Genomic DNA, 19,451 nt, shown 5'->3' with positions numbered 1-19,451 from the left:
CTTACTTGTTACAGAAATGTACAACTTAAAGTCTCCTATAATTTGATCCCTTACAACTTCTGTTTAAGTCTTAGTACATATTATGAAATATTTACTTCTACCTTAATAGTTTTATGAAGAACAGAGCTTGATAGGCAATCTTCAAAAAAAGTAAAATTGAAAAACAGAGGAGAAAATAAAGAAAAAGAAGAAGAAAACTGAAACAAGTTCAGCACAGCTATGCCAGGTACCAGCTACTTGCTCCACACTGATTACTTCACTTTAGCTTCCCAACAACCCTGAAATTTTGGTATTTCTTTTTCCAACTTAAAAGGCAACCAACGTCAGTTTCCTGGCTTTGATAATTTTATAGTTGTGTGAGATCCATTTGGGGAATTAGGATGATAGGTATACAAGACCCCTTTGTACTTTTTTTTTTTTTTTTTACAACTTCTTACAAGTATATAACTATTTTAAAATAAAAAGTTAAAATGAGTGGTTCAAATGGTAGCATAGGAAGACACTGAACTCATCTACTTCCCCAGATACACTAAATCTTCAGCTCCATATAGAACAACTTTATCTGAAAATGATCTGAAAAGGACCTGAACAGCTCCTCCACAATAAAGGACAGAAAGGCTATATCAAGGGTACCTGGCTAGCTCAGTCAACAGAGAATGCAACTCTTGATGTTGGGGTTGTGAGTTCAAGCCCCACACTGGGTGTATAGATTACTTAAAAATAAAATCTTAAAGGGCGCCTGGGTGGCTCAGTCGCTAAGCATCTGCCTTTGGCTCAGGTCATGATCCTAGGGCCCTGGGTTCAAGCCCTGCATCGGGCTCCTGGCTCAGCGTGAAGCCTACTTCTCCCCCTCCCTCTGCTTGTGCTCCCTCTCTCACTGTGTCTCTCCCTGTCAAAATAAATAAAATCTTAATAAGATAAAATAAAATAAAATCTTAAAAAAAAACCAAAACAGGTTACAGCAAGATGGGTAGGAGAGGTAGAGATGAAGTCCCACCAAAAATCCTACCCTCCAGTGTGGCAACCCGCAAGCAGGAGGGAATCACATAAATATGGACTATATCCCAGAGAAGCAAGGGGTTTAAGCCCTATATCAGATACTCCCATCCTTGGGATCTACACCAGAGAGATGAGCCCCCAAAATGTCTGGCTTTGAAAACCAAAAGGATTCACATCCAGGAAAACCAAAAGGCTCTAGGAAACAGATTCCACTCTTAAAAGGCTCATGGATAGATTTACCCATCTTGGGACCCATCAAAAGCAGTAGGTTGAAAAGAACTTAGACCTTATATGAAGGAGATTCATTGGCCAATCTTAAAGCGTCTGCTGGAGTGGCTGGGATCTATTTGAACTCTCTTTGGAGATGGAGATGCTGGCAGGTGCCATTTTTGCCCTCTCCCTCTACCTTACTAGTGCTGCTTGCTCTGTGGCCCCACATTGCTAAACCCAGCAGACAGGCATGCTCTGACCCTGTGCTACCACATGGCCCTGCTTCACTGAACTCAGCCAGTGGGCTACCCAGCAAGGTACTCCCTTGAAGCTTCATCCCAGTATATCCAGTGGATAGTATTATCCTGGCCCATCCCTCCTTTATGGCCCTGCCAAAGCTGTTCACACAAGCGACACCCCTTGAATATTGGCTCTGGTGGCCAGGGGGCTTGCATTTCTTGGCCCCATGGGGCTGAAATAAGGAGAGAGGCAGTCATGGCTAGGCTACTGCCCCCAGGACACTGCACAGACAGTGGAGTGAAACACATCCCATGTTCCTGTGACCCCTCCTTTAAGACTGGGAGGGATAGTAGTTATGCTTAATACACAGAAACAAAGACAGTGGTGCCTGAGTGTCTCAGTCAGTTAAACCTCTGACTCTTGATTTCTGCTTAGGTCATGATTTCTGGGTTGTGAGATTGAGCCCTGTGTTGGGCTCCATGCTCAGCGGGGAGCCTGCTTGAGATTCTCTCTTTCCCTCTCCCTTCCCTCCTCTCAAGTAAATAAACAAATCTTTAAAAGAAGATGAAACAAAGACAGAGAATGAAGCAAAATAATGAAAAAGGAATATGTTCAAATAAGAAAACAAGATAAAATTCCATTAAGTAATTTACCTGATAAAGAGTTCAAAGTAATGGTCATAAAGATGCTCACTGATCTAAGAAGAATGGGTGAACATAGCAAGAATGTCAACAAAGAGGGAAAATATAAGGAAGTACTGAACAGAAGTCACAAAGCTGAAGAATGCAATAAATGAACTGAAAAAATGCACAAGAGGGGTTCAACAACAAACTAGATGAAGCAGAAGAAAAGATCAGTGACCTAGAAGATGGGATAGTGAAGCGCAAAATAAAATAGAAGCCCAAAACAAAACAGAAAATATAATTTTTTTAAAGTGACAATATCTTAAGGGACCTACAAAACAACATCAAGTGGAATGACAGTTGTATTACAGTGGTCCCAGGAGGAGCAAAGAGAAATAGGGATAGAAAACTTATTTGAAGAAATAATGACCAAAAATTAGGGAAGGAAACAGAATTGCAGACATAGGAGTCCAGGACCAGACAGTTTCGCTGGTGAATTCTATCAAACATTCAAATAAGATTTAAATATCTGTCCTTCAAAACTCTTTTAAAAAAACTGAAGAGGAGGGAATACTTTCAAATCTTATTTACTTACTTATTATTATTTTTTTTAAAATTAAAGTGATCTGTACACCCAATGTGGGGCTCAAACTCAGGATTCCAAGATCATCTCCTGCTCTTCCAACTAAGCCAGGTAGGTATCCCCATACTCATTTTATAAAGCCAGCATTACCCTAATACCAAAAACAGATAAGACATCACACATACAAAAAGGAAAATTACAGGCCAATATCCCTGATGAACACAGATGCAAAAATCCTCCACAAAATATTAGTAAATTAAATTCAACAGTACATTAAAAAGGTCATACATTATGATTGAGCAGGGTTTAATCCAGGGATGCAAGGATGGTTTGACACTTGCAAATAAACCAATGTTATATGCCACATCAAGAAAATGATCATTTAATCATCTAAATAGATACAGAAAAAACATTTGAAAAAATTCAACATCCATTTATAATAAAAACTCTCAAAAAAGTCATTATAGTGAATGTACCTCAAAATAAAGGCCCATATGTAACAAGCCCACAGCAAACATGCTCAATGGTAAAATGCTGAAAACTTCCTTCAACAATTAGGAACAAGACAAGGATGCCCACTCTTGCCCCTTTTATTCAACACAGTATTGGAAGTCTAGAGCAATTAGGCAAGAAAAAGAAATTAAAAAGCATCTAAATTGGAAGGGAGAAGTGAAAGTGTCATTATTTGTGGACAACAGGACTTTTTATATAGAAAATGCTGTAAGACTTTACAAAAAAAAAAAACTATTAGAATAAACAAACTCAGTAAAGTTGCAGGATACAAAATCAACATACAATACTATGTTTTTAATGCTGTAACAACAAACTATCAGAAAGAGAAATTTAGAAAATTACATTTACGACTGCACCAAAACGAATAAAATACCTAGGAATAAATTTCACCAAGCAGGTAAAAAACCTGTATGAAAACTATAAGACACCGATGAAATAAATTGAAGAACACACAAATGGAAAGATATTCCGTGCTCGTGGATTTGAAGAATTAATATTGTTAAGATATCCATATTATTCAAAGTAATCTATAGATTCAATGGAATTCCTATCAAAATTCCAATGACATTTTTCACAGAAATAGAACAAAGAATCCTAAAATTTTATGGAACCATATAAGATCCCAAAGAGCTAAAGCAATCTTGAGAAAGAATAAAGTTGGAAGCATCACACTTCCTGATTTCAAATTATATAATGTTATAATAATCAAAACAGTGGCACAAAAACAGACATAAGGATAAATGGAACAGAATAAAGAGCCCAGGAAAAAAACCCACATGTATATGGCCGATTAATTTATGACAAAGGAAGCAAGAATATACAATGGGGAAAAGACAGTTTCTTTAATAAAGGGTATTGGGAAAACTGGACAGCCACATGCAAAAAAAAAAAAAAAAAGAAAGAAAGAAACTATACCATTATCTTATGCCATGCATAAATTAACTCAAACTGAATTAAAGACTTGAATACAAGACCAGAAACCACAGAATTCCTAGAAGAAAACATGGGTGGTAGGCTCCTTGACATTCTTCTTGGCAGTACTTTTTTTTTTTGGTAACTGATTCCCAAGGCAATGGGAACAAAAGCAAATATAAACAAAAGGGACTACATCAAACTAAAAACCTTTTGCACAGCAAAGGAAACCATCAATAAAATAAAAAGGCAAACTCCTGAATGGGACGATGTAACTGCAAATCATATATTGAGTACGGGGTTAATAGCCAAAATAGATAAAGAACTCCTATAACTCAATACAAAAGTACAGTCAATTAAAAAAATAGGTATAAGTTCTAAATAGAAATTTTTCCAAAGAAGACATACAGATGGCCAAAAGTCACATGAAAAAAAATGTTCAACATCATTCATTGTCAGAGAAATACAAATCAAAACCACAATAAGGTATCATCTCAGACCTGTCGTAATGGCTATTTTTAAGAAGACAGAAAATAACAAGTGCTGGTGAGGATACGAAGAAAAGGGAACTTCTGGGCATTATTGGTGGGAATGTAGATCAGTGCAGCCACTATGAAAAACAGTATGGAGTTTCCTCAAGAAACCAGAAAGAGAACTGGCATATGATCCAGCAATTCTACTTCTGCATATTTATATGAAGCAAATTAAAACATTAATCAGAAAAGATATATACACTCCTATGTTCACTGCAGTATTGTCCACAATAGCCAAGATGCTAAAACAACCAAAGCATCCATGGATGGGTGTATGGGTGGATGGATGGATGGATGGATGGATAAAATGTGGTATATATACAGTGGAATACTATTTGGCCCTATAAAAGAATGAAATCTTGCCATTTGTGACAACATGAATGGACCTTGACGGTATAAGGCTAAGTGTACTAAGTCAGACAGAGGAAGACAAATACCATATGATTTCACTTATATGCGAAAAGAACAAAACAAAAACAAAAGAACAAACAAAACAAATATAATTAAACTCATACACGAAAAGAGCACGCTAGTGGTTGCCAGAGGTAAGGGGGTATATGATGTGAGTGAAGTGGCAGAAGGGGGTCAAGTGGTACAAACTTCCAACCATAAAATAAATAAGTCATGGGGATACAATGTACACCATGGTGACTAGAGTCAGTAATATTGTACTGCATATTATGTAACTTCATAGGGTGAAGGGGTAAACAATCCTTATTGTGGGGATTGTTTCACAATGTGCAGAGGCATCAAATCATTGTATTGTACACCTAAATATGTTACAATGTCAATTATATATCAATAAAAACAAATTAAAATAAAAACTGAGGCACAGAGGTTAAAGTATCTGCTTTAAGGTCACACTGTTAGAGAATAAAAATTAAGCACAAATATATGATACAGAAATAATGATTAATAAAAATCAATTCTTTCAACTTAGATTCTATTCAGAAACATGTAACCACCTGCTACGTAAATGCTACAGTCACTGCTTTAAAGGAGGTTATAGTCTAGCAGATCTCCACTTACTGAGCATCTACTATACAGACTCTAGAGGCAAAGGTAAAAAAAAAAAAAAAAAATTAAAACATAATCCTTATTCTCAAAGAAAAAATAAAAAGCTTAAAAGCTTTCAATCCTATCCCTAGGGATATATATAAACAGGTGAGCACATACATATACATATTCAGCTCGCTATAGTCCAAGGACTGATTTTCCAATTTGTGGAGTGCCTTCACAAAAAAAGAAACATACTCTAAATTTCCCATTTACTTATGAAATCTAAAAAATGAGGTGGGAGGCGCCTGGCTGGGTCAGTTGGTAGAGCATGTAACTCTTGATCTTGGGGTCATGAGTTCGATCCCCACATTGAGGGTAGAGTTTACTTAAGAAAATAAAGGGTTATTTAAATAAAATAAATAAATAAAAATTAAAAGTGAGGTAGAAAAGGTAAACTATTAACTAAAATTAAATTTAACATCTCACAGCTTTTGATGCCAGTCCACAGTGTATCTTTCCTCTGACTGCTCGTGTAGTTTACTTGTAGTATGACATACTTTAGCACTCAGGTATCTATTGTTTTTTTGCTGTTAGCTAATTATTTTTTTCTCTCCATTTGTATTTTGAGCTCATTAAGAGCTGTAGTTCCTTTCCAACCCTATCTTTCAAAGCAAATAGCTGGTAATGAATCAATGCTGGTTGACTTGTACTCTGCCAATCATATGTTATTTCCATAAAAATTAGCTACAATATTTATAGGAGGCAGAAATTGATTAAATTTAACCATTAATTATGGGTTTATTTGATAGAAAGTAGAAGACATTTTACCAGATACCATATTACCCTAATACATTAAAAGATAATGCTATATGTCACAAATTAGTACTACAGCTAAACAGCTTCACGCTCTGCCTCTACCAGCTGTTTCTTTTTTAAAAAATGGCTCTTCCAACTATTGGATATTTTGCTTTTCTAAAGGAAGATGACACCTGTTTGACAACTTTACTTCTATGAGAAATGGTTTTCTTTTTCTTTTTTTTTTTTAAAAGATTATTTATTTATTTATTTATTTGACAGACAGAGATCACAAGTAGGCAGAGAGGCAGGCAGAGAGAGAGAGAGAGAGGAGGAAGCAGGCTCCCTGCTGAGCAGGGAGCCCAATGCAGGGCTTGATCCCAGGACCCTGGGACCATGACCTGAGCCGAAGGCAGAAGCTTTAACTCACTGAGCCACCCAGACACCCCAAGAAATGGTTTTCTAATTACTTTCAGCATATTGTAACTAATCCTAAATTTAAACATTTTGGCTGATGACACAAAATTCAAGAGATCTAGGTCTGACTTTTTCTTTTCTTGTTTAAGTAACAAGTAGAAAAGTACATAGAACACATAGAAAACTCTTATTTACTCAAAGAGAGGCTCCTAAATATTAATGACTCAAATGATGCAGATCAAATATAGGCCTGATCCTGCTAGGTTTTAAACTATAAGCTTTTAAAATTTTTCCAGGTTATTAGTTAGCATTCTTTAATCTTCCTAATCCGTATTTATTTTTTTTAATTTTTTTTTTTTTTAATATTTTATTTATTTGACAGAGAACACAAGTAGGCAGAGAGGCAGGCAGAGAGAGAGAGAGAGAAGCAGGCTCTGCACTGAGCAGAGAGCCCGACGCGGGGCTCGATCCCAGGACTCTGCGATCATGACCTGAGCCGAAGGCAGAGGCTTTAACCACTGAGCCACCCAGGCGCCCCCCCTAATCCGTATTTAACAAAGTTATTTCAGAATTCATCAGTACCATTAACAAAAGTTTACCCACATATATAATTACATATACATAATTTTAATACCTAAATTGACTTCCTTATAAAAAGTTTTCTGTCTTGCTGGTGAATGTGTTCCTGTCTTTATGTTATGTTTGAACTTTGATTTGATATAAAACTACTTTGAATTATGGCAGCAATGTAATTTATAATGCTATTTTTCTCCTGTCCTCTTCCTACAGGGAAAGAACATGAAACCCAGAAGCTTAGCACATGAATTCAGAGCAGCTCTTCCTGCCCTAAAACATCTTAGCATTCTGAGAAAATTAATGAACCCAGAAAAACCTCTTTTAAGAAGTAGGATTCAAGGAACTATAAATCTTTCACATTAATTTCATAATTCTAAGGGCCAAGCATCATGTCCAATGGCATCCCACCATACTCCTCCAATCCCAGGTCTCACTGTCTGTGTTCTGTGAAGGAGGGTTACAGTTTTGAATTGTTTGTACCCTTTATAAAGACTACACTGTGTACATTTACAGAGAGCAAGGTCACATTAATCTCATAATTCTTTCAAAACCTCAAAAGAGATTTTTGGAATTCTGTCATCTCTGAGCTTATACATATACATGTATATTTAATGATTTTACTTATTTATTTGACAGAGGAACACAAGCAGGGGGAGCATCAGAGAGGGAGATGCAGGCTCCCCGCTGAGCAGGAAGCCTGATGTGGGGCTCGATCCTAGGACCCTGGGATCAGGATCTGAGCTGAAGGCAGATGCTTAACCAACTAAGCCACCCAGGCACCCCTCTGAGCTTATAATTAATTAACCAAATTAAAAATTCTTCATGAGAGAAGAAAATGAACCAAAAGAGCAAGAACCTAGATAAGTATTTTTTGTAGATGAAAAACTTCTCTGAAGAAAACAGCGACATACATGTAAATTACCAAATCCTGTTTAAGTAGTAAATCAGATATCCTGAGGGTTAGACTTGGCCTTAAAGGTGGGCAGCTACCTATGCCCAAAAATCTGCAGGACTCTTCCTAAAAGTTTTGAGTGGTGAAGAGAGTCCTGAAGGTAAGGGAACCATGAGGTTGGGTTGGGCTCCTTCAGAGCTCTGAGGGGAACATCTACTTAGTACTTGTGCCCTAAATCAGAAGTGCTAAGACCTATTTAGTTTATTATAAATATGGCTTACAGTACCTCTGTAGGGTGAAAAACTATGTTATCTAGTTTATAATCTCCATGAATCAAATTTTCTTCATTGTCATTATCTGGCAAGTTTTTCATTAGCCAGTCAGATAGTTGGTTCATAGCAGGGATGTCCTGATGAGCTGCAGCTCGATATTGCTCTGTCCAGGTTGATACCTAAAGATATACAAATAAGAAAAATTAAAGAGCTGAAAGTAGAAGATCCAGCAATTCTAAAATTAAAATAAAATTTGATTTTGTCAAATTTGGTCTTATTCTTAAATGCTCAAGACAGATGCCTATAAGTGACATTCACATGAGCCCAAAACATCTAAATCTCTCTTCTGTCTAGTTCATTTTACCAATCTAGATTTTTATCAGGAAAAAAAAATACTGGCATAGGAATCAAGCAAAGTGGGTTCTAGTCTTTATTCTGCAATTATTTTGTGGAAGAAAAAAGAATGCACACAAACACATACACACAAATAAATAGGCATAGGAGATTTCTGGAAAGGTCACAAGAAACAAGTAATCACTGAAAAAGGAAATATGGGGGCTAGAAGAACAGAGGTTTTTACTTTTCATTTTAATACCTTTTCTTATTAACCACAGAATCTTCTAAATGTATTTTGGGTATAAGGAATGTGAAGACTTTTCATTATTCTTAGAATTACATGCAAACAAATCAAACTATTCTCAAAGTCCTCCATCAACTGAGACCATATTATTTATCAGCTTAAGAGTTCTCTCCACATTCACCAAGGTTTCTCTGTTCAACTTAGTGCAGTAAAGACTTTCATCTCTGGAATCATATAGACATGGACATAAATTATGTCTAAGCCACTTATTCATATATTATTTGATATCTATTAGCCTCATATTCCTCATCTACAAAATGGGGGTTATAATACTTATGTCTTAGGGTTGCTACAAAGATTTAAAAAGAGTAGATCAGTAACTCACCTACCATGGGACCTGGCATACAGTGAGTACTCTATAAATCTTGGTTTCCGGCTCTCTTCAGTCAGAAGAGACATATATAAAAAGGGAAATAGTCCCATACATATCTGGTCTAGCTGTCCCTTTGGTTTGAAATGTTCACCATCTTTCCCCTATCACTCTAGATTTTCTATCTCCTTATACACATAATGCAAGACTTATCTCTCCCACAAAGCTTTCTCCACCTAAGAAAAGACGCACTGACATCTACCCTCTGAACGGAACAGCTCTCATCATCAGCACCAAACCACTTACTACTAGATCATATACTCCTTTATTCTATTTTCAAGTTTCATGTAAATGAGATTCATGTACAGGTCTCTCAAAAAATGACCGAAAGTTCCTTTAGGGGAAGAACTTATTTCTGTTTTCTTGACATTTAACATGGTACTCAGCAAGTATTAAACACATAGTTGTGCTTAATAGATATCTTAACTTAAAAGGGAAACTGTATGGAAAATATATTGATAAATTAAATGAAGAGGCTGAAAAGCTTCAAATTTGCATTCATGTACATGTTGTTAGTTATAGAAGCTTAGGCTGAAAAAAAGGTGATCTAAAAATATAAAATTATTTTTTGCTAACAACAAGCCAATATAAAGGCTGAAGTTACATCCAAGTTTCAGGAAAGTATAAAATGGGTTTTTATTTTGACTAATAATAAATATTGTTTCCAAGAACTTGACAGAAGGAGCTCTTTTTTTAATAAACATTTATATATTTTATTTATTTATTTGAGAGAGAGAGAGTAAAGAGCACAAGCAGGGGGAGCAGCAGGCAGAGGGAGAGTAGGGAGCTGAGCAGGGAGCCCCATGCGGGACTGGATCCCAGGACCCTGGGGTCATGACCTGAGCCAAAGGCAGATGCCATCTGAGCCACTCAGGTGCCCCTAAAAGGAGCTCTTTATGTGGATGTATTACCTGTCTTTTGCAGTATCCAGCACCTCTACCGTATCCTTCCAGCTGCAATGACTGTACATTTAAGGAATGTAAGTGAGCCAAGGTTTCTATCAGGGCCACATATATGGCTGAGCGTTCTGCTGGGCTAACTCCAGGAATTGTAAAATCACGAAAGATTCGACCCTACGGAAACCATTACAACAAATAATTTAAGACAAAATAAATTTTTTCATACCAATTATTTGCTGTGTCATAATTCCCCATTGCCTACGAAAAAAAATCAGGATAACAGTTTGCAACCAAAAGCAATTCTTTGTAGAATATGCTAGAAAAGCATTCCTTTGGGAAACAGGTTCAGTAGAATATGTGTGCCAAAGGAAAAATACAAGGACATTCCAAGTTGAACTTAAAGGACAAAAACTATTCTCAAGTTACATTTTGCAAAGAAAAAAAATTTTTAAACACTTTGCATTTATTGTTCTTAACGGATTGATTTCCTATTTGTCCTTTTCTTCCCTCCAACCATCTGGAGTTTGGTTATTGCCATTACATATAGCCCTTTATTGCCATCTAGAGGAAAATTAAAGAATAAGTTAACACACCCTAGCAACTAAATTTTTTACTGGTCTATTTCACCCCACCCACATTGCCTGTGTTTAAATTAAAACAAACGTTTAGGCCCTTACAACTAATTACCTAAATGTTAATTAATAAACTATCATTTATTAACATCTAATTTCATAATCAAAAACAAAAGTAAAAATAAAGTAAGATTAAGTGTTAATTTACCTGCACATGGTCCATCACATAAAATTCTGTTCCAATGACAGAAGGATCACTGCAGTACAATAAAGGCTTGGGAACAGGGAATCCAACTGAAAACAAAGCTTTCTGGACTTTAAATTCTCTATCAATCTAAATAAGATGATGGGTTATTAAAAATCAGAAACAGAAATTTTTAAGTTTTTTAAAAATTTAATTATTTTTTAGTAATCTCTATACTCAACATGAGGCTCAAACTCATGACCCCAAGATCAATAGTTGTGTGTTCTTCCAACTGAGCCAGCCACATGCCCCAGAAACATAGATGTATAATAACTATACGCAAGCTTACATTAAGGCTAAAAATCAAGTTTGAAACAGTATCAACAAATGACCTAGAGGATAGTGATTTCCTTAAAAGTAGTCTTAGTGCAATTATTACAATTATAAATGAGGCCAGCATTAAAAAAAACCCTTGATAATTACGTTAAAGGGCAGGAACATGCATGGGGCTTAATCTTGGCTCTGTTAATATGAAGGCGACAGTTCCTGATCACAGTATTTCACAGAATATCATAAAAACAACTCTTCATTTTCAGCAGTTTCCTGCTTGCTCATTGGCTTACTCTTGCTTACTCTTTCTCTCCCTTTCTTTCTCGTATCTCCCAAGGGGACTCATCAAGTCTCTACTGTGATGCTCTGGCACAGTCAGCTACAGGGTGCTATGGGAGGGCAGTGAATGCTGGTAGAAGGGAAAAACCTCTAGCTCCTGAAGATCAAGAGAGGTACTTGTTTTTAAAGCAGTGGGAGGAGAATCCTTCCTGGAAGGATTCTGAGAATCCTCCACGGAACTCAGAATAACCAGGTGGAAAGGAGGCAATGGGATGCAAGCTAGTACTGAAGCAGGAACCCAAATAAGATAGAAGGGCCTCCTCAACCAGGAGAGATATATGGGCCTATCATCCAGGGCCTAAGGACACAGCTCATAGCAGAGCTGTGATGCTGACTCATCTGTTCCAGACTCAGTGGTGACTAACACCCTCCTTTTTTTAAAAATTTATTTATTTTAGATAGGCTGGGGGAGAGGGAGATTCTTAAGCAGACTCCTTGCTAAGCTTAGAGCACAGAATCCGACATGGGACTCATCTCGGGCTTGAGCTCACAACCTGAGCTGAAACCATGAGTCCAATGCTCAACTGACTGCACATCACCCAGGTGCCTTGGTAACTAATCACTTCTAAGGAGGAGAAACCATGAAGCTGACTTTGACAGCAGGGATAAAGCAGCAGTTAATAACGATTAACTAGAGGAAGGACACGACTAAACCTGTGACCAAGGTGAGAGAAGTCAGTGGAACCAAAGGTTATGAAAGAAGTATTTGTAATCACCCTGGTGCTGGGAGTGGGTGGATGGTATAAAGACAAAAGGGTTAGGGAGTCATAAAGTGGATGGCAGTGTGAGAACATTGATTTTATCAGCGCAGACTTAGAAAAAACAAAGGGAGTTGAAGCCAACTAAGCCAGATCTTTGGGCTGAAAGCATTACGTTATTTTCTGTCTTCTGGTAGAATGTTATCAAGAGAGACAAAGAGAACTGTTTATTGGGGCATAAATTTCTGGGCATAGGTAGGGATTTTCCTCCAGCCTTACCAAGTTGAGACTTAATAAAAGTTACCCAACTTTTTTATAATCTTAAGCATCCAAGTTACTTCAAATTTCTTGGATACGGAACCAAGAAAGCCAGAATATGCATTTTTCCATTAATGTAATCTTTAGCCTATTCTCCAATGCCCCTAACCCAGTCAGCTAGGCCTAGGAAATACCTATTACACATGGTTACAATAATAACCTATATATGCACGGTGCTTTTAATGTTCTCTAGGACTTTTTCTTTTCTTTCTTTATTTATTTCAGATAGAGATCACAAGTAGGCAGAGAGTTAGGCTGAGAGAGACAGAGGGGAAAGCAGGCTCCCCGCTGAGCAGAGAGCCCAATGCGGGGCTTGATCCCAGGATCCTGAGATCATGACCTGAGCCAAAGGCAGAGGCTCTACCCACTGAGCCACCCAGGCATTCCTAGGACTTGGATTTCTGTGCTCGCCTGTTTTCAACTATAAAATTCTACAGATAATAGCTAGTTTCTGAAAACAGATTCAATTTTTAACAAATCTTTTTTAATTATCATGAAGCCTAATATTTAGAGAATACTATAAAATGATAGTCAAAAAAATTTTTTAGCAAAAGATCAGTGAATTGTCAGAGCAAATATATTAAGATACTTCAGTGAGTAGATATTGTTATAAGATATAATTTTTAAAACATAATTAAAATATGTAACCAAAGAACAAACATCTCAAATGAGCAGCATTGAAAATATTCACTAGATGACTGCATATCTAGTGAATTGTGAGGAAGGAATCAAATCCACAAGAAGACTGGGTATTGCTCAAGATTAATGACCTAAAGACAGCCTCAGATTTCAACCTCAAGTCCTTTTTAAAAATAACAAGGGAGGAGCGCCTGGGTGGCTCAGTGGGTTAAAGCCTCTGCCTTCGGCTCAGGTCATGATCCCAGAGTCCTGGGATCGAGCCCTGCATCGGGCTCTCTGCTTAGCAAGGAGCCTGCTTTCTCCTCTCTCTCTCTCTGCCTACTTGTGAACTTTGTCAAATGAATAAATAAAATCTTAAAAAAAAAAAAACCAAAAAACAAGGGATACAACTCAAGTGAACTTTTTATCTAAGAAATAAAATAATCTATTATTTAATAGTCATGAGATGAATTTTAAAAGCAATTTAAATTATTTTTCTATAAATAATAAGCACTTATTTGTCAACAAAGAATTATTGTACTTGTATACCATACCTTATGTGCTTTAGGAAGAAGTGAACCAGGTGGTTTTTTTCTGAGTACATATACTCGAAAGCCCTTCCGGAGATAAAAGGTTGGATTGGATTGTCCTGATCTAGATAAGAGTAAATGTCATTTACAAAGATATTTTCCTTTTTTTTTTTTTAAATATATATTCCTTCTTCCCCCAATCCTACTGAAATGTCAAAACAAACACAAAATAAAAATAAATCAATTTCAGTTCCGGGAAACCCAAGAGGGGTGCTACCAGAGCTCAAAACATTAGCTTTTGGATGATATAAAGCAGATGGCAACACAATGGCAGGTGGACAATCTGTAACCCACACAGGCAGAAGAGAGGACCTCACTCCCTGCCTGCAAATCATGAATTTTAATAAGTATCCCTAGAATAATGCCGAGATCTAAGTAAAGAAAGGCTAGGAAAGAAAATTAATTAAAATTAATTAAAGGATGCTGGGATAGCTGCAGATGCTTCACCAAGGTTGTGCGCAAGTGTAGCTCTCCACAATAGGAACTGTGGCAAGAGAGGCCCCAGGGTGGACACCTGGGCCAGGGAAGTACAACAGTGCTCCAGGTAACTCATACATACCAGGGCACCAGCGTTCCCTGCCAGGTGAGAAGAAATTCTCACATGAACTAAAAATAAACTCCAGATACCAAAACCATTCAACTTATGCCTTCATTTCCAATATGGCCAGTTTAGAATTACCAAGCTTTTGAAGACTCCAACAGCATGAAAAAGAGGACTTAACTAAATAATGAAAAGAATCAATACCTGATATGTGCTGCAATGTGGATGGACTTTGAAAACCTGATGCTAAGTGAAAAAGGCCAGTCACAAAAGCCACATATTACATAATTCCTCTTCTATGAAATGTTCAGAGTATGTAAATCCATAGCGACAGAAAGTAGATTAATGGCTGCTAAGGGATGGGAGGAGGGGAAAATCGGGAGGTAAGGGTTTTTTGGGGGGTGACAGAAAAGTTCTGACGTTAGATAGTGGTGCTAGTTGCACAACATTGTGAATATATGAAAACCCACTAAACTGTAACCTTTTTAAAATTTTTATTTATTAAAGATTTTTACTTATTCATTTGAGAGAGAGAGAGAGAGCACACAAGAAGGTGGAGCAGCAGGCAGAAAGAGAGGGAGAAGCAGGTTGAGCAGAAAGCCCACCATGGGGCTTGATCTTAGGACCCCAGGATCATGACCTGAGACAATGGCAGACACTTAACCAACTGAGCCACCCAGGCACCCCTAAACTGTACACTTTAAAATAATTCAAATTTTAAATTTTACGTAAGATAAATTTTATCTTTAAAAAAATCCCAATGTCGCTATACTTAAATAGAAAAATAATTTAAAAAATACATATTTCTCTTGGGAAAAAAAAACCAAAAACCTCACCAAACTGAAAGCTTTTCCCCTATATACATATCTATGATGTTTCTACAAAAGACCCCCCAAAAATGCAGAAGCCCATCTTGGGGAAATCGTCACCAACACTGTGCACACACAGCAATGGCTACATTTAACCACTGTAAGCATCAGGCCACCATATAGTCTAGAAACCACAGATGGTATCAATACTATAAGAATCATCAATAAGCCAATAGCTATTTAGGACTCAGACAAGACAGGTCGTGCTTAAAGAAATAGGTTGATCTATAACCAAAGAGGTGGCACCTTTGATTGACAGCTCAGGTTCTAAGAAATGAGACCACATAGGGGAGGATGGCTGTCAACCTGGTTTAGAAGGAGCTGTTGCCTCTAGTAACAATCCTCTGGACACGGCTCCCAGCATCCTAACAAGGGACATGAGCAGGAACTTGCTACACTTAGGGAAGCCCAAAGTATCCCACCAGATACTTACAGTTTATTTCCAGGCCCTCCAGTTCAGATACAGTTTATCGATTAGATATTATTTCTACCAGAAGTAATGTTGCCTGGAAACACAGTTGACATGCCACCTTTACCAAGTTACCAGAGTAACTGAGCTAGAAAGTTAACTTGATTTGTCCATAGAAAAGGTTTTTTAACCCTTTCTTCACATCTTACTAGAGACATCTCAGGCCCGTGAGGTCATCCTGGTGGGTGGTTTTAGCTGCATCTCCAAATTTCAGAAACTTAGAAATTCCTACAGGATTTTTCCTTTCAACAGCAAGAAATTGGAAAAAAGCATCAATCCTGATAAGGGCGTTACTTATGTTCGCAGCTATGTAGGCAGCCATCTTGTCCCTAGTCTGGAGATAAATCTGAAAATATTCAGGATTCACTGCTCTTTGGTATTATCCCTTTTCCTAGTAATACTGAAATCACTACTTGTGGTACTGAAAACATTGGTGAAGTCATGACTATTCTGGTTAACTGCAATAAACAGTTCATTCCAAATGAAATTAGACCTTTGCTATGTACTCTATGAAACTGAGCAAAGATGAAAGATCACAACCAGTTTGGCCAGTTTGAACTCACAAACATCCTTCCTGTACCCTTTAGATTTGTACAAGTTGAAGTAACTTTTGATACTGATAACAGCATCTCAGATATATTTGCACTAGATAAGAGATCAAGAAAAGAGATTAAAAGAGCAATGTCATGGTATTTGAGCATGGAAAATATTGGGTATATGGTTCAAGAGGCTTAAAAGTATAAAGCTAGAGATGAGAAGTAGAGAGGCAAAATATCCCCTACAAACATGCTCTGATCCTATGTATTCAACAGTAAGGCCATGGTGGAAGATGAGACCCATCAAAGCAGAAATAAAGATGATGCCAGACAGAAGATTCTTGGTAGGTTCAATGGAATCATCAAATGGCTGGTGAAGAATCAGATTACTGAGATTACATGAACATAAAGAGCTGGAGATGGCTTTCCTTTGTCCCCTGGAACTTAATGTCTTTCAGCATAATCACATACATCTTCACTCTTCTCTGAATGGACCCTTCGTCTCCTTGCTCTAACTAAAACTTGAATGTTCCTGGAGGACCATGTTTCCCTTGTAGGCCTCTAAAATGGTAGATTCTTCCCCCAACCTCCATCACTCATCTAGTGGGCCTGGAGATGGAGTCTATGTTCCTCCTGATACTCATTGCCACTTGTGAACTCTTGGCCTTCCCTCCTGCCTGAAACCTGCATCCAGCTTTGAATCTCAAGTTATGAGACTACCCCACTCCACCCTTTTCTGTTGCAGTCAACTATTCTCTGTGTTGTACTCACTCCCTCTCATTGCTTATTGACTTACTATTGCTCTTATTTACACTACTCCTATTCTCATTGTTTCAAAATCCACTCAGATGTTCGTTCTAACACTCAGGCCCATCAGTCCCTTGAATTCTTCTACTCCAGTGATATTTTCCACTATAGTACTTCAGTCATTCAGTCTGGAGGACTCATATTAAACATTAACAACCCAGGCACTACATAACCCTCCTTGTTAAGCATAATTTATCTTTCCACTCACTCCCACTGGTACATGGATTCCAATAATCCTTCAGTCCAGGGATCTACCATCCACTGATCATATTATTGTTTATCATCCTTCAGCCTCCCCTTCCCCCACCACGTCCTTTCCAAACTCGCTTAATTTTGATGGCCAATTACGTAACTACCCTCTTGAATGCATCTCTAATACACTTGCTCCCTCTTCTTATCTGCAGGGCTTCCCCCATTCTGGTTTAAATCCAACTCTTTGCCTGCCTGCACTCACATAGCTAAATGTAGCTAGAAAAAGAAACATTGTAAAAGTACTATAGGCCAGTGGCATTTATTACTGACATTTGTATTTCTTGACTACTGGTTTATGTGAAAATAAAAACAGGGGTAAAGGAGATTGATCAGAGAGTTTTGCGGTATAGAATTAAAAGGCACCTTGTCCCAATAGATAGTGGAAGTTGAAGGAGGTAGAATTAAAAACAGCTTAAGTTTCCAGCCTAAAAGCCTTGTGTTGTAAACAAATGTTTAAGATCTTTCACCTATTACTGCATCATTAATTATCAAAAGGAGCAAGTTCTTATTACAGATTAGGAAACTAGTTCTCAGGGAGTTTATGCAACATTTAAGTTCCCAGTCATTAAATGGTAGAATTTCTTGAAAGCCAAGATTGCTTCTATAGCTGTGTTCAGCAAAACACTATTTTTTGAATAAGTTCTTTAAAATTTGTTTTCTATTATAAAACAGACCAGAGCCAGATTCATAGTGAGCAACAGTCCTCTCAGGATCGTCATTCAGTTCCATTCCCTCACTTCAAAAAGAACTAAAGCCCAAAGTGGTGGTGTGATTTACTAAGTGGAAGACCTACGATTAGAATTCAGATTCCCCCAGCTATTGCCATTAACTCGACCTCTGAGAATAGGGCCAATTAAACGGAATTACATCTGCTTCTCAGGGAGAAAAAAAAAAAAATCGAATGGTTATTGAACAAAGGTTGAAAGAAGACCTCTTCATAGTCCACAGAGCTTCCAACCTTAATTGCCTCAAGTGGATCCTCCAAGTACATAATTGCATCCTTTAACAAAGATTCCTTCTCATAGGTGGAATCGTGAATGTTGTGGTGGTTCCATTATTGTCCTCGAACTGGAAATACCCAAAATGAAATGCAGGGGACCGCTGACGGCACATTCCACCAGCAGAGTGCGTCATTGCAGAAAAAGAAGCCGGGATGAGGGAAATTTCGACCCCACCCAGGGCCCAAGAAAGGAAAGCCCAACGCAGATTGGTTTCTGCTGGAGAAGACCGGCGTCGATACCTGTACTGGGTAACGGTCAGCTCAGCCTCGGGCTCGGCCCCAAAGCCCGGCAAGTGCTGGTTCAGATAGGCCTCTAGGGACCCTCTGTCGAACTTGTGCTGGGGCAACACTTCGGCCGTGTCGGGCTCGGGGGAAGCGTCGGGTTCCATGGCTGCGGCTGCGGCTGCTACTGCCGGCCGCAGAGACAAAGATTCCACAGGTTCTGGGCGCTCAGAGCCCTCGGGGGCAGAGTCCTACTCCACAGCCAGGGGGCGAGGCCCGGACGCGACCCGGCGGAGATGACCCAGCCGCTCCAGCCAATCACACTCCCCCTCGGTCTGGTGACTTAGGCTCTAACTGGGACGTGCCAGAGAACCTCCGCGTTCTCGCTTTTAACAAATTTTCATTCAATCTCACAGTCGGAGGCCGCAGTCTTCAAGAAGGCAAACCCCTGTTAGTCGCCACGGGCAATTAGGAACGCAAAGGCCTTGTCCCACCCCAAATTTACTGTACCGGCAGCCGCAAGACCTACGGGTCCGGCTCAGAAAAGGGTCCGTCAGGCCCGTGAGCCCAGGAATAAAAGATCCTAGCCGCCGGGCTGGATAGGCAATATCGCAGGCCGTGGGCTTTGGACGC

The 19,451-nt window shown here is 38.3% G+C and overlaps 1 protein-coding gene across 1 annotated transcript in view; it reads right to left on the bottom strand.

Annotated features, from left to right (window-relative positions):
• ACAD11 (acyl-CoA dehydrogenase family member 11) overlaps window positions 1-19,013 on the bottom strand; it is an 88,039-nt gene extending 69,026 nt beyond the window's left edge. Inside the window, exons 1-5 of the mRNA XM_032869689.1 lie at window positions 18,837-19,013; window positions 14,087-14,186; window positions 11,254-11,379; window positions 10,486-10,647; window positions 8,579-8,743 (exon numbers count right to left, since the gene is read on the bottom strand). Of these exons, the coding sequence (XP_032725580.1) occupies window positions 8,579-8,743; window positions 10,486-10,647; window positions 11,254-11,379; window positions 14,087-14,186; window positions 18,837-18,985 (702 nt within the window). The 5' untranslated portion in view covers window positions 18,986-19,013. The remainder of the gene's footprint in view (window positions 1-8,578; window positions 8,744-10,485; window positions 10,648-11,253; window positions 11,380-14,086; window positions 14,187-18,836) is intronic.
• Window positions 19,014-19,451: the final 438 nt, after the last annotated feature.

This window comes from Lontra canadensis, unplaced genomic scaffold, assembly GCF_010015895.1.
Source record: "Lontra canadensis isolate GAN:19392208 unplaced genomic scaffold, GSC_riverotter_1.0 scaffold38, whole genome shotgun sequence".
Lineage (NCBI taxonomy): Eukaryota > Metazoa > Chordata > Mammalia > Carnivora > Mustelidae > Lontra > Lontra canadensis.
The sequence above is the reverse complement of the archived record's forward strand: the minus strand, read 5'-3'. Positions and strand labels throughout refer to the sequence as shown.